Source organism: Bos indicus x Bos taurus, chromosome X (genome assembly GCF_003369695.1).
Source record: "Bos indicus x Bos taurus breed Angus x Brahman F1 hybrid chromosome X, Bos_hybrid_MaternalHap_v2.0, whole genome shotgun sequence".
In the NCBI taxonomy this organism is placed as follows: domain Eukaryota; kingdom Metazoa; phylum Chordata; class Mammalia; order Artiodactyla; family Bovidae; genus Bos; species Bos indicus x Bos taurus.
In genome coordinates, this window is record NC_040105.1 from 128,716,754 (window position 1) to 128,737,047 (window position 20,294).

The window sequence follows — 20,294 nt, forward strand, 5'->3', positions numbered from 1 at the left end:
TCCACATTGCTAATTATTGGGTAAATGCAAATCAAAATTACAATGAGGTCTCACCCCACACCAGTCAGAATGGCCATCATCAAAAAATCTACAAACAATAAATGCTGGAGAGGGTGTGGAGAAAAGGGAACCCTCCTACACTATTGGTGGGAATGTAAATTGTTACAGCTACTATGGAGAATAGTATGAGGGTTCCTCAAAAAACTAAAAAAACTACCATATAACCCAGCACACCTACTCCTGGGCATATATTCAGAAAAGATTAAAAACTCCTAAAATGATACATGCACCCCAATGTTTATTGCACCATTATTTACAATAGCCAAGACATGGAAGCAAAGTGAGCATCAATAGACTGTTGGTTTAAGAAGTTGTGGTATTTATATATAATGAGATATTACTCAGCCATTAAAAAGAATGAAGCAATGCCATTAGCCACAAATGGACCTAGAGATTAATACACTAAGCCAGAAAGAGAAAGTTAAATACCATATGATGTCACTTATATGTGGAGTCTTAATACAGTACACATGAACGTATCTGTGAAACAAAAAGAGACCCAGATGGACAACAAACTTGTTGTATTCAAGGGGGAAGGAAGGACTGGGAATTTGGGATTAGCAGATGTGAACTATTACATGTAAAATGGATAAATAACAAGATTGTTCCCTATGTTGCACGGGGAACTATACTCGGTGTCCTGTGATAAATTATAATGGAAAAGAATATACATGTATGTTTGAGTGTGTGTGTGTGTAACTGAGTCACTTTGCTCAATAGCAGAAATTAAAAAGAACATTGTAAACTAACCATACTTCAATAAAATTAATAAAGCAAAAACCCAGAAACAAAGCTGAGTTTTCTCCAAAGTCCTTTCTGCTTGAAAGGCTTTTGCAAAATCAGAACCTCTTACCTTGGCAGTTTTTCTAAGGACTTTCCAGTCAGTTCTTCTCAAATGCTCCTCACTGCAGTGCTCACCCTTAGGGTGCAGTTTGTATATTTGTTATTTACCAAAGGCATTTGGTTTGCATTTTGAGTAAAATCAGTTGGGCATCAGAGAATGTCTGCCTTCAAATTGTGCCGGCACAGGCAAGCCTGAGTTTTCTGCATTGTGTCCCATACACTGGCTGCTGTTTCCTCCATTTAGGACTCTGACAGAGGAATCCTGAATAGACTTATTCTGTCTCCTACAGGTATAGAAAGCTGACACCCTAGTAGTAATTACAAGTATTCCTGTATAACCATCTCCCTTCAAATGTGTGAGAATCTGAGAGACCTTTTCTTGCCTTCTAGTTGGAGTTCAAAATGAAATTATAATTAGCAGTAGTTAGGTTTGTAGTAAATAGGCTGGGAGCTGGCTAATGAAACTAACCATCATTTTTAACACTTTAACATAACATTTGGGTTATGAGTAATTAGAAGTAAATGGACGTTAGCTGCACCTTGTCTGTACATCAGAGCCAGCTTTGGTGGGAGGAGTAAATGAAATAAAATGAGAAAGCCCAGTTCTGCAGATTGCCCACTGCAGAGCCGTGTTAAAGGATGGACTGGATTCCTCATATTCAATGCCTACTTCTTTAACCATTGATTTGAAGTGCTACAGGAAAAAAAAAAAAAAGAGCCAATCCACACTCGGCAGGACTGAGTAGTAATTTATTGTGATTGTCTTTGTTCAGCTTTGAAAAACGAAGGCATTGATATTAGGACTAAGGAGAAATTACATCGAGCTGGTGTGATTGAAAAAAGTTTGGCTCTTTCGAGTGATTTTTTTGTTTTTAATGCCGCAGAGTTAGGCTTTAAAAGCACGCTTCATTGACTCTCATCCAAGCCTCTGAGGACAAGGCTAAGGGACCTTTTTTCTTTTGAGGGCCACTGACCCACAAAGAAAAAAACCTAATCAAGGGCCATGTACAAAAAGCAACTTAATTTAGGTGCTTCCTTAGAAATCCATAAAGCCTTCAATACACCTGCTTTTGAACTTAAGAACAGGGAACTCTCAACAAGTATAACAAATACAAAAAGTCCTTTAGTTTCTCATTATGTGCTGTTAAAAGAGGCGGAGTGGGTTAAGAGAGAATAGGATGAGAAGAGTGAAAAGGGGTGAAAAGGTAAGGGACCCGAAGAAGGCTATGAAGAACGCAGCCAGGGTCCCAGAAGCAGGAGGTTGAGTTAGGGACGTAGAGGAGGCAGATGACGTTTGTAGAGCATAACCATGTTTACTTGAACTGTTGGGTTCTAATGCTTCAGGCTTTGAAGCTAGAATTCTTCAGAAAGGGCATGTGTCAGAAGCTCCTCGCATGCCCTCACCCCCAGCCCCAGCAGTGGCTGTTGTCTACCTGTCCCACATTGGATCCTTTGTGCCTGTACTCTGCTCTTTCAGCCTAAAGACCAAATTGTGACATCCTTCTTAAATGAGAAGTACATAGGATCACCAAGTTTAGAGGAAATCTCCAGAAACAAAAGGCATTTCTCATTCAGACCCAGCGTTTTAGAAGCAATCTCCAACAAAGTGGAATGTCTTTCCGTCGATACGTATGGCCTGGCTTTGAATCATAGAAATCATTTTTTGGTGTTAAAGTAGAACTATTTATGTTTTAAAAATCAAACGAGTTGCTTGAGTTCTTACCAGTGTGCAGGGTCGTAATTTCTTCTTCAGATGCACCAAGACTTGTCCCTTGTCCTCCCTTTGAACTTCTCATCAGCCAGAACTGGTTATGGCACCAAATCCGTAGTAGCCCAAGTATGGTTTGGGATTTAATTCACAAGTGTGTCTTGGACAGGGCTTCTGGCAAGAATGTCACATTACATTTTCAAGTAACACTTTTTAGAAATGCAGACAGATTACGTGGTGTAGTCAGGGCTCAAATGAGCAGAAGTGGCTCTGTGATGATTTTTAGCCTGTGAAAATCTTAAAAGTAGCTGCTCTCTTATTATAATTCATTTATGTAGTTTTGTACATCCTAAGTTCTCATTGTATTTCAGTTCATTTTCTATGTGGGGTATGAGTGTGATATGGATTTCTTTTTAAACACAGTTACAGCAAGTACTGTAACTTGTACTTGCTGTAGTAGTTGGGGACCTTCGCATTATTTTTTGCGTGAAGATTGTGTTGAGGGAGGAATCCTCCACCCTGAAACCAGGAGACAACTGGGTATCTCTTTGCTAATTAGATGTCTCAGTACCAAAAGACCTGCTGTGAACTTGATAAGCCAGTGAGGAGGCAGTTTTGTTTTTGGTTGTAACAAGGTGTTTCCAGAAAACTGGGCTTCTTCCACAAATGAGATCTAAGATGTTCGGCAACCTCACAGCTCTAAACTCTTTCACATCCTTCCTTAGCCCCCACCCCACCCCATCCCCACCCCAAAGATTTCAAAGTGGCAAAAGAAGCATTTTTTAGTTTGTGGATGAGGAAGTTATTTGAAGATTGTTTCCCTTCTCCTTTTCTTTAAATAGCCCTTTACTGCTGCAAACCCATTTTTGTCTGGCAGTAACACTCCCCCTACTTTTTAATTGCCAGGAAGGAAGAATGATCAGGAATATATCTGATTATGTAATTATTTGCATCTGTGCAGTTGACAACACTAGTGTTAGTCAAATAAATTGCCAACACCATGTTATCTGAAGTCTGCCCCTGCCACAAGGCTACTTTGCCATCTGTCCGAGGTGAAGACTTATTTCTTCTAAGCACCCACAGCCAAGAAGCAGCAGTGGTCGGCTCCTGGCCCAGTTCATGTCCACGATTAGTGTTGTTACACAGATTTTACTCTTCATTCCTCATCCCTTGATTTATTAGTCACACTTAACCATTGAAAGGTTCATATGTCTTCAGCATATGCCTTCCTGAGTTCCTGAGACCTTAGATCTTTTCAGAACCCTTTTGTCTATCATGGAACATGAACTGCAACAACAGGAGGAACAGTGAAGGTAGATCCTTGTAAACATCAGTAGAAAATTATACAAGGGTACCTATACTAAACAATTAATATTGGCAGAACTAATGTGATGGTACCTGGTAGGATTTTTTTTGAGTGGTGCTGTATCTCTTGGTCATTATAAGAGAAAGGCATGGTCTGTTCGAAGGGTAAATTTTGGTCTGTGACAGAGGAGGAACAAGGCGGGAGTGAAGTTTGGGGTTTATAAAAAAGAAGCTTTCTAGACTCTGATGTCAAAACCACAAACAGAATACTTTTGGTGTAGGGGAGGCAGATGGTTTGTGCATTGAGCTGCTATGGAGTGAATGTGTCTTGGACATTTTCCTTGACTCTGAGCTACCTGAAGATTATGTTTCTTGAGAGCCATTAGTCTATTTGGATGAATGAGTGACTATACCACACACAGTCATAAAGTCAATCTTCTAGTGTCTTAACACCTGTACAGAAAATGCTGGACAAGAAAATCTTGACATCTGGGCTTTTGCAGGAATATCACAGACAGAGATAAAGCCAAGCATGGGCACCTAAATCAACCTCTTCCCTCTTGAACTTGATGACTTATGGTGGAGATTGATTGTCGTTCATTTTGTCTTCTAGGTGATCATTTGAAAATCTGTCTCCAGGGTTATACCTGCTGCTCTCAAGAGATGGAGGAGAAGTACAGCCTCCAAAGTAAGGAGGATTTCAAAAGTGTGGTCAGTGAACAGTGCAATCATTTACAAGCTGTCTTTGCCTCCCGCTACAAGAAGTTTGATGGTATGTATTAGAACTTTGGTCTCAGTAAGTGTAGTCATTTGCTTAGTTATTTATTTTTCGCCGTGTTGCTTGTAGGATCTTATTTCCCTGACCAGGCATTGAACCTGGACCACGGCAGCGAAGTGCTGAGTCCTAACCACTGGATGGCCAGGGAACTCCCTTGAATTCATTTTATACCTTTTAGTCAAGTCACATCCATGAGCTGCCAGTGAAATTTGTACAGTTGCTTCTCCCTGAGCGCCCTTCTCTCAGTGCTCGTTTTCTCTCAAGATGCTCTCCTTCCTGGATCCCAGGGGCAAGTGAGCCTTACAGCTTTAGTGCTAGAATCCTTCCAGATACACTAGGATCTGTGTGGTCTGGTAGCCATTATGGAAATATGGTCACAAGAAGCCAAGGAAGAGATTGAAGTAGTTTAAATGCTTTCGTTTATTTTCTTGGGTGAACACACAATAGTGTTGTTGACGCAAGTCACTTAAAAAAAAGCTTTCTAATAAAAAACAGGCATTTGAAAACTTAGCCAAAATAGCCATAGATATTCTGCAGATGCTGGACTTCAAATTTAATTTCAAAATGGCTCCCCCAAAGCCAACCAGAATTCCTAGAAACCCTGTAGAACACAGGAATAAAGCTCAGCTCTCGAGTGTCCATCCAGCGGCGACCCAAGAGATAGCTCCTGGGCTCTAGTCTTCAGTATACTGGGCTCCATCCAGAGCCTCATTTTACCTGGAGCTTCAGTAGCTCAGATGGTAAAGAATCTGCCTGCAGTGCAGGAGACCTGGGTTTGATCCCTGGGTTGGGAAATCCCCTGGAGTAGGACATGGCAGCCCACTCCAGTGTTCTGCCTGGAGAATCCCCATAGACAGAGGAGCCCGGTGGGCTGTAGTCCATGGGGTTGCAAAGAGCTGGACACGACTGAGTGACTAACCCTTTCAATTTCACACTTGGTCTATCTATGTGACACTTGATCTTAGCCAAAAGGCCAAGAAGCAATGGTCTATCCATGTTAAAGTCACAAATGAACCCATTTCATAATGTCCCCTGTGCCAAATACGGATTCTCAGATGCACACTTCATCTTTTCAGAGTGAAGAAATAGCCAATCTGAGTTAGATGAGACTTCAGCATATCTGAAGCAATGTAATAGATAACAGACTTTCAAAACTAGAGTTATGTGGTCCCAAACACCTCAGGCTTCCTTTCTCTGGTGCTGTTCACTCAATCTGAAGATTGTTGTGAAGTAGATTTAGTTTTAATAGAAATGATTTCCTTTGTGCCTGTTGTAAAGGCCATTCTAATTACATAGTACCTTTGAAGCATGCTTTTCCTGACATTCTGTGTGGTGAAGAAGTACAAGGCAAATTTTCAAGATGTGAAATGTCTTTGAGCATTTCTGCAAAGGGCTCATTACCATGGTGAGAAGTGGGACTAAATTAGATTTGATCTAGCTGATAAGGCAGCCCCCAGTTAGAACAGGTTGTATTTCAAATGCTGGCTTTGAGATTCGTTATTTGAAACTGATAACTGATTTAATAAGTGTTAGTAGGTTCCCAGGCTACATGACAAATGGATAATTAAACTGTAATGTAGGTGAACTAAATTTTTCTATGTACCAATTTTTGTGCCCACTTTCCCCAACACTTTGTATGAGGAATTATGCTTAGTCTGTATCTCCTTTCTCTAAATAGATGGAAATAATTTATATATTTCTGTATCCTGTTGACACCACGTGAAGATGAGTGTTATTGGCAAAAGACATCATTAGACCACCTGTGTCTCCTGGTCACTAAATTTATCAGTATGATCATTGAAAAGAATGGTATTCCCTTGACTATGGCATTTCCCATTCAAGACAACAACTGAGAAAAACTTAGGAAGATAGTCAGATGGTCATCTTTCAAAACATGAGATGCTGATAATTAAAAATTACTACTTGGGGGTTTCCTAATGGGACTTAAAAGGGAAAATTCCAGCTCTTTAGCAGTGGCTAGAAAAGGCAATGGCACCCCACTCCAGTACTCTTGCCTGGAAAATCCCATGGATGGAGGAGCCTGGTAGGCTGAAGTCCATGGGGTCGCTAAGAGTCGGACACAACTGAGTGACTTCACATTCACTTTTCACTTTCATGCATTGGAGAAGGAAATGGCAACCCACTCCAGTGTTCTTGCCTGGAGAATCCCAGGGACGGGGGAGCCTGGTGGGCTGCCGTCTATGGGGTCGCACAGAGTCGGACACGACTGAAGGGACTTAGCAGCAGCAGCCTGTTTGTAGCCTGCTGGAGTGGAGATGAGGCTGTTAACTTCCAAGGTCACCACCTCCAGATCACCCCATTTCTTATTAGACATGTGTCCTCCTGCTGTGGAGCACAGACATAGTGATTTCTCTTGCCGATGGGCCTGCTGGTTTTCCTATTCTCTCCCCTTCACATTCCCCATGGTTTTATAGCATAATTCGTATGACTCCAGTGTGTAGTTTTTAAAAAGCCATACAAAGAAACTTTATCAGTAAGTGTTAACATATGTTTTTTAAAAAGGTAGAGAAAAACAGTTTCTCTTGCCCATCCCTACCAGGCTTCACCTTCAATATATGTGTTTAGCACTGTTGCTTTATCAGTTTCAAAACTGGCCATGAAAAATTATTATGAAACTCCAGCTTGTTTTTTCTGACTTCACATTAGAGTATGGCATAGACAATAAAGGTAGGCAGCATAGATTTAAATTATTTTGAAGGTGTAGTAGCTAAAATGTGTTTGACCTGCAAATCAGAACAGAGCTTGGATACTTTGCTTCCCCCCCACCCCCAAGTTAGGTTTTCTGAGACAATTAACTGCTTCTATATGGTAAAAATTGAATGGTAGCCAAGAAACCATCATCCGCTGGTGGGTGCTGCATTTATTGATTGATTTTTAAGGTTGGCAATTATGACCTGCCAGTACTCCACAAGGCCTAAAGATGATGTTGAGTGAAGTTGTACAGGGGCTGTTGTGACTCTCAGAAATTCAAGGGTGGGGTGATTTGGTCACCACCTTTGTAAAAGCCGAACCAAGGGTTATTGATGTGAATGGAAGGCAGGAAGTTGAGCAGAGTAACAAGATGGCAACTGGAGAGAGAAAATGGGTCAGCAAGGTGGCACAAAGAAGGCTAGCGATAAGTACTGAGAAAACAGTGAGGGACACATGGGAACAGAGGAGGTCAGACTACTTCAAAGAAGCATCTTTGGCCATCTCCAAGCTTATAGTATAAATGCAAAGTGGCTATCCTGAGCTCAGGCAACTTCCTCTATCATCAAAACCTCAGTCATGTTTATGAGATACCATGTTTTTCTAAGGCAGGAACAAGTACTTTTTTTAAAAATAAAATTTCAAATAAAAACAAGGTTTTTTGAGGCTTTTCAGAAATTCCCCCTTTTTAACCAGAAAGCATCCCATATCACACTGCCTCAATGAGCTCTGGGCAGAGTCTGAGCGCCAGCTCTGGCGTTTTGGAATCAGTTAGTCCCCTTATCTCTAAGGTCCATTGTTCTACACGTTTAATTTTCTGTTCTTTGCACCTGTACAGTGTATAAACCAGTTTTTAAGTTGTGAAACACGTGTGTGTTTTGAGACCTGACTGAAGTATAGAACTTCCTTAGGCATCAGTCCCCCCAACCACACCTCTCATTCTCAGATATCCCATATATTAAAGCCATACCTCTGAATTTAGGACTCACCTTTGTATTCTCCTATGCTTTAATCTACTCTTTGACTTAGAATGTTCAATACCAAAAATCTACTATCCTGGGCTAGAGACATGGAGCCAGACAGAGTTAGCTGCTCCCCCTCTTGGTCAGTCCTGGGAATTTTTCTTTCTTTCTTTCTGTTTTTGAAGTCTAGAACTGCTAATTAACATAGCTGAATCAGTTGTCTCATAAATATGCTAATCAGATACTCCGTTCAGGGGGCTTTGAAAGAATTGCTTGGCAAAAGGACTTGAAATAATAGAAGTAGGGCATAATCCGTGTTTGGGGACCACAACATAAAGACCCGCCCCCAAATGTCACATTTTGTGAGGCTAGTTGTTTTTAAAAGAATCAGAGCTAAATCAAACAACCCAAATAGATTAAGAAGATTAGAGCTGCCATGTTAAGTGCATTTCCAAATGACATAGTAAAAATGATGGTAACAACCACAAAGATAGATTCTTGCTTACAGACTCTCCAAATCAAATTATTTGCACGTTGTTTTGCAGGTTCAAAAAGACTTTTTAAGGAAATTGCAGTGTTGTCCGATGGTAGTCCATTGGGGAAACTGCTTTCATTTGCCATTGTGGGAGCAAATGTAGCAACTTTGGGCAGGAGGTGGAGCCTACCGCGTTATCAGCCTGCTTCTGCTGTGAACCCACTGTGACCTGGGGCAATTAACTGGTCTCAGTTTTCCCATCCATAAAATGAAGGGGTTGAGTTGGATGCTCTCTAAAGACCCTTTCAATTCTACAAATTCTGTGAATCTTCTAAACATGTGACCAGACCAGCTGCTTCAGTGAAAGGTCTTACAAGATGTTAATTAGGCGTCTGCATGGTCCCCTCTATTTTCCTCCTATCATTTCTTAACCCTCTGCTACTTTCACCAGGTCTTTGAAAACCCTCTCATGGGCCTGAAGCTTGTTAACTCGAATAATAGTAGAAATGTTCTGAATTAGCTTAAAACGCACATAAAAGAAATAATTGTCTGTCCCATCTATCTGAAGAGTGCTTCATGTCCTGCTTTTGTGAAATGATAGAAAACAAGAGGGCTGGAGAGCTTAAGTGAGGGGTGGCCACTCTTCAGATTGAGCCAAATTTGTGTTTTAATCACTGACTAAAAATTTTCATGGTTCATCCTGGCCATTACTTCATTAGGCCAATAGGCAAAGCAGTGTGGAGATTCAGCGAGTTGAAGGCATTCGAATTCACATGCCCATGAAAAACAAATGTATAGCCAACTAAACTTCATGGCCATTAGCTAAGCTGAAGTTTCTGGAATTTTCTTGACCCCTGACCATAAGTATTTTTCAACTGTATAGTTCTCTTACTGTCCTTTGCAAGGCCATACCAACTTACTAAAGACTTCCTGGGTCTTTAGTTTAAGTCTTAGACATCCTTAAGATACACGTGTCATAGAAATGTGTAACATACACAAAACATAGTGTTGTTTTTAAGCCTTACCTCAGGTTTCATTCATTAAGATGTCTTTTTAAAATTTGTTGCTTCTTAAAACTTCTAGAAAAGCACAGCAGGCAAGATGTAGCCACAAAAAGTATAGAAAAAGACATGAGGCCTCTGGCTTTCCTGCAAATGCAGGGTTCCTTTCAGATCATACTGTGCTTGGAAAGCACTGCTACTCTATGTTTTACAATTCTATTTTCTTTCTTTTGTTTTTTCCCTCCATGCAAAAGAGACTAAAAAGCTGGGTATTTTTTCTAATTCTTTGATAATCTCCCTGTGAAACGTGACTAGAATGAGCCACTACCAGTTTACTGTAATCAAATCAAGAGCTCAGACAAAACACACACGTTCCTGTATTGACAAAGGTTTTCTGCCTTTTGAGTTGTTATCTCAGGTGTGACCAATTGTGACTGTGGTGTTGGCTCTCTCATTGAAAATGCCTGTGCAGCTTTCAGCGTGCCCTGAGCACTCTCTCTTTGGGCCTCTGCTATTAGCTGTGGCTTCAAGAAGCAGCTGATCTGTTTGGAGGCGAGTAAATACACAGAAGAGCTTGAGCCAAACTGCTTTTATCTGTTTTTGTTGGTTCATTGTGCTTTGAGCCTGGGAGTTGAGAACCTTGTTGATCATCTCTGCTCACCCTTTTTTTCCATGCGTCTGTCTGTCCTGGCAAAGAAAAGGGCTTATTTGATCCAGCAGTTACTCTGATTGACTGAGAGAATTCCCAAGCCATTCAGGCCTTTCTTGTTCATTGTCCTGGCCCATCTCCACCTCTCTCTCTCTGTCTCTCTCATAATAAAGGGGACTCAAGCAGGGAGTGCTACATGGGCACACCTTTTCTGTAGGTCACTTTGGCAGTATGTCAGACGTGTCACATAGGCTCATTCTTACCCTTTGATTCAATAATTCCGCTTCTAGGTATTGATCACCAGGAAAGAAAAATCTGCATACAGGTTTATGTACAGGAATGTGCAGCACAGTGTTATCTGTCATTAATGAAAAATAGGAAATCAATCTAAACATCCCATAGTGATTACATTATGATTTGGCCATATAGTGTCATAGTATGCAGTTGCTAAAAATGATATTTCTGGAAGATTTTAAATCAAATCGGAAGTGCTAACCATACAATGTTACATTAGAACAGGGTATAAATACCGTATGACTTCAACCGTGTGACAACACATTCCTTCATAGAAAAGACAGGAAAGAAATTCAATAAACCATTGTTGTCTCTTAAAGGTGGGATTATGGGTAATTTTTATTTTCTTCATACCTTGCCATATTTTCCACATTGCTACGACTTCAAAGGAATAGTTTGTAGGGAAAAACAGTATTTTTTAACAAAAAATGTAAGAACTGCTTTGGTGTTTTGCCACTTTTGGGTTATTTTCAGCATCATGATACTCACTGTAGACAATTAGGAAAAAGTAGAAAAAAATGCATTGAAGCATTTAAATTGGATGAATATGATAAGGGAAAAAGTCATTTTTGAAAGCATGAGGTGGATTACTTTTCTGATTATGTCACTGCAAAATTGGAGTGAACAAAATTGAGAATCATATTGAAAAACATCACGCTGATTCCCCAATACCCCACCATCACCACTGTATGCCTCATCCTTTTTTGCTCAGGTAGATAATGTATATATGTACATAGAAATCAGAATCATAACTGATTATGCTACTGTGCATCCTCATTTTTCATTTTATATTAGATCATGAACAGATAGACTGTATATGAGGTTTGTGTATAAGGTCATTTCATATAATAGATAGACGTGGAGGTTAGCATATGGAGCACTTGGAACACTACTCGAGCCTCTTTCTTTTTTTTGTTGGAGGTTTCTTACACCTGCCCCCATGGGCCATTCTCAGCAAGAAGGGATACAGCTGTGCTAAGGTGACTTGGCTAGCTGGTGCTGGGAGGATCATTACTAGAAATGGAACAAGGTCCAGGGGAAGGGCTTACAGCAGTGAGCCTTGTGTCCTGGGCCAAGTTATCCGGGAGAGAGAAAGGAAAGGAGCTTTAGCATTCAACGTGCATTAACCACTGAAAGCAACCTTGGGAAGAAAGGGCTGCTCCTACTGTGGCTGGATCCCACAGCCCCTTTCATATGTTAACAGCCCCTAATAAGGGCCGCAGCTGGCAATGGCCTTGTCAGCCTAGGAGAGGTCCATTGTTGGGCGATAGCTGAGGAACATTAGTCAAGTACAAGTCCTTTTAGTGCACCATGCCCTCCCTAGCAGGCACTCCTGAGGAGGGACATTATGCCAAGCTGGAGGACAGTGCCTGTTAAAAACTTAACATGGATTTGGCCAGAAAAGCAAGACAGAGGAGACAGTCAGAAGCCCAAGTTTCAGTTTGGTTTGGTCAGTAAAATGCTTGTTTAATTTCCTCCCCCCCGCCTCCATTTGTAGATGCCTATGTTAGCTGTTCTTCATCAAATACTTAAGACCTTGGGTGAAAGCATGGATAGCTATAATTCTCTGAGTTTTCTTAACTGTGAGAAGTATGATTTGTAGCATTTACCAGGAGGTTTCTTTCTCAGGAATTTTGTGGATGTGGTAACTTACTGTTTGCACACCACACCAGGGCTGTGAAATAAGGCCTTTACAGTAAAGAGGAAATTAATCCTTATATTTAAAAGGCAGCTTCCTAATAACATAAATACAAGGGGGTAATTTATAGCACCAAGCAAATGGATTGAATAGAAAGGGCTCCCAGTCTCTTCAGGTCACGGGTTAATTCTAGAATGCATTCTAACTCATTAATCAATAGCCAGTCGATTGTTTATAAAGTAGTAACTAATGGCATTTAATAGCAGAACTGAAGGCCTTTTGACCCATTTCAAGAATTTTGAATGTTTATTTGATGCAAGACAAGTGGCAGTGGATAGAAGTTCCAAAAGCACATGATGTTCTTTTTGTAAAAGACAGGATATTTACATAGAAAACTTTTATATGGAAAAGTTTTGCCTTTTCACTCTGGTAGTTTTTCCCATCTTGAATGGGTACTACTGACAAGAAGAATAATCACCTTTACAAAAAGGAATAATCACATGTTAAAGGTGGAAAATAGTCCCAGTCTCTTAGCTCAACCCTTGCATTGAGCTGCTTCTGGCAAAGAACGTAGGTGAAACACATGGGAGTGGAGCACTGACCTGCTGTTCTGAATTCCTCATTTTCCTTTCCCTAATTCTTTGCCTTGATCTTTTTGTATTGGGTTAACCAAAAAATTTATTCAGGTCTCTCCATACTGTCTTACAGGAAAACCTGAATGGCCTTTTTGGCCAACGCAATATATATATATGTGTGTGTGCTATATATGATATTCTGTTGTAATATCATGTGTAATCTCTTCCTTGGATTTCTCCATCCCATGTTTTTCACTCAGGAGTTGCTCCACCCTTGTGGATGTCTGGGACATTTTACAGCATTGGAAGCTACAGCCATTATGCATCTTTATCTTTGGCTAAATTGTTCCCAGTTTTATAAGGTCTTGGGTCTTAACTGTTCTCCAGCAGCTTTGGCTTAATTTATGTTCGCCCAAGATCGATAATATTTGACTCTGCCAAGAAAGATAAAAACCAGCCTTGAAAGGTTTTTTTTTTATGATTATATATATAAAGAAACTCTAAAGGTGACAGTATCATTTCATGTATCACGTATGGTGTGCATTTATTGAGCAGCTATTATGCGTGAGGCATGATCCATAATGAGGGGAGCAGTGATAGTCCCATTTAATGGAGGAAGAAGCAACAGAGGCTCGCTGAGGTTTAGATCCTCTGTCCCATCAAGGTCACATAGCTCATAAATGAGAGGTCTCATGCCTTTCCCACTGTGTGATGCTGCTTTAGATCCTGGCATGTTACACTGTTTATTTCCATTGCTATGTTAAGTGGTCATTCATGAGCCCTAGGTGTAGCAGCTGTTTGATCCTTAGAACATAAACCCTTAAGCCCCCAAACTGAAAATTGAAAGAGAAATAAACCCTGATCAGAGACACCATATTTCAAATACTTATAAACTGTCTCCTCTCTGATTCTTCTTTCAGACACCAATGGCATCACTTAAAACTGACTCCCTGAACAGCATTTTTCATGAACACGAGCAGTTCCTACAAGGGAGATCTGATTTCCAATTAATTCAGCTTCTGATTGTGGTGGAACTCTGGTTGACACTGCCCCTGACTGGTTCTGTTTTAGCCACCAACTGTCTTATAATTAACTTTAGGCATAATGTTTATGAAGGAATGATTGCTAGGTATCTCAGGCCCACTCAGTTTTTTCTTCGGGAATTAAGATCTGATTTTGAATAGTGGGGTAGAAAGTAGAGATGAGCTTTGCAGCAATGAATGAAGTTGCTATTGATGGCTGGGGACCATGTCCTGAATGTCTAGTTTGTGTTCTGTACCCCACTGTAGAAGGAAATGTAGGAAGAGAGGGGGATGGGGATGTGAAGGAATCTACAAGAACATATGAGAGCTGCCAGTTTGGTAAGAGGAACAGATGCAAAAGCTTTCCTCCCCCCTTTTTTCCTTACAGCAAATTGTTATGCTTTGATTGGTATTGTATCCAATTGGTATGGATTTTAGAATCTAAGTTATGTCTGCCATATCCTTAAAAGATCTCTTTGAGACAAAAAACATAGGTGGAATAGTCCCATTTACCAGGCTGATAAGAACGTGTCAGGGGCGGCCCAGGTGGTGCTGGTGATAAAGAACCTGCCTGCCAATGCAGGAGACGTAAGAGGTGCAGGTTCCATCACTGAGTCGGGAAGATTCCCTGGAGGAGGACACCGCAACCCGCTCCAGTATTCTTGCCTAAAGAATCCCTTGGACAGAGGAGCCTGATGGGGCTCCTCCATGGGGTCGTAAAGAGTCAGACACGACTAAAACGACTGATCAAGAGCATGTCTAAGGAAGGACCCCTGGTGGTCCAGTGGCTAAGACTCCATACTAACAATCCTGCATTTGATCCCTGGTCAGGGCACTCGATCCCACATGTTCATCTAAAGAGCCCACATGCCACAACTAAGACCAAACACGGCCAGATAAAAAACTAAATGTTTTTTAGAAAAGAACACGTCTAAAGAGAAATGAGGTTGAGTCTCTTGGATCACTTGACTTTTGTTCTGTTGACTTTGTAGGTGAGAAATAGATGAATATTAAAAAAAAAACTTGCTATATGAAATGAAAGATTAAGGATTTTATAGACGCTTTAAAAATCTGGTGCCTCCATAAAGGCATGTGCGGAAAGTAGCAGGATAGTAAAGGTGAATTGGATGGAGAAAATTCATCTTCCTAGAAATTTTCATTACAGTCTGCTTGGGCAGGAATGTTAAGATGCATGGCAAAACCATGTGCTTTGATTTGAGCACATAGCAACCACTTGGTACATACTTGTGAAATTGCATAGTTTGGAGAGAGAAAATTACCAGATTTCTAACTCCTTATATCAGTGTTATAGAATTTCTATATATAATCCACTCAGCCTTTATATTTGCAAGTTATGGCCGCACTAAAGAATCTTAAAAAATGTGAAGAAAAGGAAATCAATTTTCTGAACGGTTAAATGAATTAGAGCCTAATATATATGTAGCACTAAACTAAACTCTCAAAAATATAAGCTAACATCACACACATATGCGCATGCACACACACACACACACACACAAAACCTTCCTAGACAGAATTTGAGTCCTGGGAAATAAAGTCCATTGTGGTATTAGGCAGAGAACGTGCTGTGTTAAAATCAGATCTGTTCTTCATTGGATCATTGATCTTGTACCTCAGTGTAGCTATATAAATATATCTATACCGACCCACGGGCTTTTGACACAAATGAGGAAGTCTTGAGTATGTTTTATTTTTACCATAAAATTTGCAGTGTCTTAGTGATTCTTTGACCTCGAACACTTTTAAGCCTAAAAAAATAAACTCTGACCTTTCATAGTGGTATTCAGTTAAAACCAAGCTATCCGTATCATTCCGCCCCCAGCTTTAAAAACCAAGGTTTTAAAACCATTAAAAACCATTCATTAGAAATGTGAGTATTCAGAATTATTTAATGAGTCGTGAAAACACAAGTCAAATCATTCTCAACTTCCCATTTCTACAGTAAATGATGTGTGCCAATTTTATGAGCAATATAGTAAAAATCCAGCATAGGGAAGGATCTATGGTTGTCTTTGCCATCCGCTCTTTTGGATGGTGAAATATTAGTACCACTGGGTTGACACAAGTTTTCCATATTGATATCAGTGACCAGGCTTTATTTTTCCAGTATGTGAGAGCCAGCACCACTTGGCAAGGATGCTAATGACTCAAGGACGGTATGGCAAGTGGACCAGCTGACGTTTAACGTCTTTTCTTACCCCAACTTTCCCCAACTTTGAAGTCTTAGAAAAATGCTACCTCCATCCTGACTCTTAGTTTCAAGATACTTCCACATGAGGAAATTCACCCCCAACCACCTTCAAGAAATGACCCCCAAGAATGCAACAAAAAAAGCTAAAACCCAATTTATTGGAAATGTATTTTCTTCTAATTAAAGCATTAACCCTTAGCCTGAATGCTTCACATTCAGCACAGTTCCTGAACTGATGGTGACTGCTAGTGAGAGACAAAATGGAACAAGTTTCATTGAGAGTCTTTTTTTTTTAATTTTTTAATTGAAGGATAATTGCTCTACAGAATTTTGTTGTTCTCTGTCAAACCTCAACATGAATCAGCCATAGGTATACATATGTCCTCTCCTCCTTGAACCTCCCCCATCTCCCTCCCCATGCCACCCCTCATTGAGAGTCTTGATTCTCAAACTGTAGGGTGTAGCAGAGTCCCAGATGGCTGCCCCCTCCCTCCAGGGTTTCTGACCCAGTAGGTTTAAGGTGGGATCCAGGAACTTATGACCCAGTGATGTCGATGCATGTCTATACCATGGGACCACAGTTGAGAACCACTTGGGATCTTGCTGAGAATGAGAGCCCCTTCCCAGGTACCTGTTAACTGTAAGTCTTTTCATATGGTTCCCCTAGCTCCTTCTGTACTTTATGTCCTTTCAGGGAGAGAATTTTGGTAAAAATGCCAGGCTGTACAGTATAATGGGGGTTTCCCTTTCTCTCACTGAAGAAAACTCAGGAAATAAAAGGCAAGCAGTAGAGAAGGGTTTTGTAGCGCTATTCCATTTTGATAACCTCACTCATGTTCTTCTGGCTTTGAAGGAGTTGTCTTATTTGTCTTTCTGCTCCACATTCACTTGGAGGCAGCTTCTTTCTTGATGCAGTCCTTATATTTTGCTTTGGTATTTATTACATTTCCTGCTTATAAAAGTGATACCGTGAGGTGTTTATTTTTATACCAGACATAGATTCTTTGCTGCTAAGTCACTTCAGTCGTGTCTGACTCTGTGGGACCCCATAGACGGCAGCCCACCAGGCCCCGCCGTCCCTGGGATTCTCCAGGCAAGAACACTGGAGTGGGTTGCCATTTCCTTCTCCAATGCATGAAAGTGAAAACCGAAAGTGAAGACACTCAGTCATATCCAACTTTTAGCGACCCCATGGACTGCAGCCTACCAGGCTCCTCCGTCCATGAGATTTTCCAGGCAAAAGTACTGGAGTGGGGTGCCATTGCCTTCTAAGAATGATTAATGTTGCAGAAGACTGTTAACTTCTCTTTTTTCTTAACTTCTCTTCTCTTCTGTGAACTTCTGAGAAAAGATTCAGGAGAAACTATTTGTATTTAAGAGATTAAGTCTTTAACATTTAGGCTGTGGGAGTATGTGATGCTACTCCAGTACTCTTGCCTGGAAAATCCCATGGGTGGAGGAGCCTGGTGGGCTGCAGTCCATGGGGTTGTGAAGAGTCGGACACGACTGAGCGACTTCACTTTCACTTTTCACTTTCATACATTGGAGAAGGAAATGGCAACCCACTCCAGTGTTCTTGCCTGGAGAATCCCAGGGACGGGGGAGCCTGGTGGGCTGTCATCTATGGGGTCACACAGAGTCGGACATGACTGAAGCGATTTAGCAGCAGCAACAGTATTTGATGGCCAAAAAGTAAATCTGGGTGGCGGGGGGTGGGGGGGGGGAACAGGTATTCTTTTTTCCCTATTTATTTTCCTGTGTTGTATGGTTGAATCTGTTATGCATTTCATTTCTGTCTTTCTGGACTGGAAAGAATCTCATGGTGTTACTGTATGAATCCTTTAGGAACCCAAGGCCACCTGGGTTACCCCAATTTATACTGATGTCACAGGGAATACCTTAGAACTTCTTTTCTTGCTTATGTGGGGTGTTTCATTATGTTTCTTGGCCTCAAGCATTTCCCAGGCAGTTTTCTTATATGTCATGTAGATATAACGAGGAGAAAGGTGGTTAAAATCATGTCTAAGTAAACAGCACATCTTGACAACACCTGTCGCGGTGTCAGGTTACAATGAGGAGGCATTATTCACTTCAGTTTAGATTCTTACAGTAAAAAATTCAGGGAAACTTTATGTTTTCATTTTTGTCCAGTTCTTTATTTACCTTGTGACTGACTGAGAAAAGGAGGGAGGGAGAGATTCAGTTTTATATTGAGTCCTGAGAAATTATTGGTTTAAAGTTTCTTTTTTTATGTAGGTGTCTTTGTGACATAGGTTTCCCTTCAGTGACAAACTATCAGAGATGCCAAATTCCCCCAAAGAAATCCACGCTATATACAAGCATGTTTTCCAATTTAATATCAGGAGGTTTTTTGTTTTTTTTTTTCAGTTTTCAGATTTACCTGAAAAGCACTCCCATTATTTAATTATTGAGAACCCTTTCCGTTTTGGTTTTGTGTTTAGAATTCTTCAAAGAACTACTTGAAAATGCGGAAAAGTCCCTGAATGACATGTTTGTGAAGACATACGGCCACTTGTACATGCAGAATTCTGAGCTATTTAAAGATCTCTTCGAAGAGTTGAAGCGCTACTATGTGGCAGGGAACGTGAACCTGGAGGAAATGCTGAATGACTTCTGGGCCCGCCTCCTGGAGCGCATGTTTCGCCTGGTGAACTCCCAGTACCACTTCACAGACGAATATCTGGAGTGCGTGAGCAAGTACACAGAGCAGCTGAAGCCCTTTGGAGATGTCCCTCGGAAACTGAAGCTCCAGGTCACTCGTGCATTTGTGGCAGCCCGCACTTTTGCTCAGGGCTTAGCAGTTGCAAGAGATGTGGTGAGCAAAGTCTCAGTGGTAAGTACTGTTTACAGTCCATGATCTTGTTTTGTTTCATGTTAAAGTTTGGGAGGTATGGGAAAATAAACAACTAGAAATCCATTGTCTTAATAACAGTCATCTTTTCTTTCTCTCCCCTCTTGTCACCTACACTTTGTCCTGATACATGAGCACTGTATTGCTATAAACAATACAGTGATGAACATCTTCATGTATCGTCATCATTCTTTTCATGGTTTTCTTGGTAGCCATTCTTAGAAATGGCACTACCTGCTCTTGACTTAATGGCTTTGCAGAATTATCAGGAAAGAGAATGAAATTGTAGTATGCAGGAAAGAGCAGATGCTATGAACCATGTTTTCCTCATTTGTAAATTACAAGAATCAGATGAGATCAGTATTTTTCAGACTGTTCTTTGGAGCCTGCTAAGGTAGGGTACCTCAGGGGCCTCCTTGACAGGAGACAAGGGAGGCGCAGACTTAGTGGGCAAGACTCTGCATCTGTGCCTTTACCTCCTAGCTGCCCTAGGAAACCTTTGCTCTCCTCAGTTTTATGTAGTAGGGTTTTTTGGTTGGTTGGGTTTTGTTTTTGTTTATTTGTTTTGGCCGCACCAGGTGGAGTCTTCGTTCCTGAATCAGGGATCAAATCCATGACCCCTGCAATTGGAGGCATGGAGGCTTAACCACTGGGCCACCGAAAATCCCTGTAGTAGGATTTTGAGCAAGATTTCAAGGAGGGAAAAATGCTGTGCCTTCTTCACCCATCCCCTCCCCACGGTGAAATTTGAGAATGTTTTGAAGGCCTTTCCGCCTCTACCTTTCTGTGACTCAGTGCCAGTGAAGACGGCCTATTCCAGAGCAAAGTTATCTGTGCAGGACTGATCTTAGTGCTATTACTGTTAGACCCTCAAAGGGTCATACCCAGACAACATGGGCAGACCAGGATTCATGGCCCCCCGATTATAGACGAAACTTAATTTAACAGAGTGAATTATGAATTATGTGTTGTGAAAATTAGGTGCTCATCAGATGTTTTGTTTTAGCGTTGCATGGTGTGTTAGTTGATTGGTTGCATTCATTTTTACGGTTGTGTGTGTTCACATTTCCCAGCCAGAAAATGACAGGAAACAATTCTTTACAGCACATTTTGTTCACTCCTTTTCCTCTTGATATTTTCATCATAAATGGCAAAAAGAAAAAAAAAAAAAGAAATGCTGGGGCATAGGA

General features: G+C 40.9%; 1 protein-coding gene across 1 annotated transcript in view; it reads left to right on the forward strand.

Moving 5' to 3' along the window:
- The window catches only part of GPC4 (glypican 4), a 110,381-nt gene that overhangs the window by 68,926 nt on the left and 21,161 nt on the right, over positions 1 to 20,294 (forward strand). Inside the window, exons 2-3 of the mRNA XM_027533704.1 lie at positions 4,530 to 4,688; positions 18,695 to 19,086. Of these exons, the coding sequence (XP_027389505.1) occupies positions 4,530 to 4,688; positions 18,695 to 19,086 (551 nt within the window). The remainder of the gene's footprint in view (positions 1 to 4,529; positions 4,689 to 18,694; positions 19,087 to 20,294) is intronic.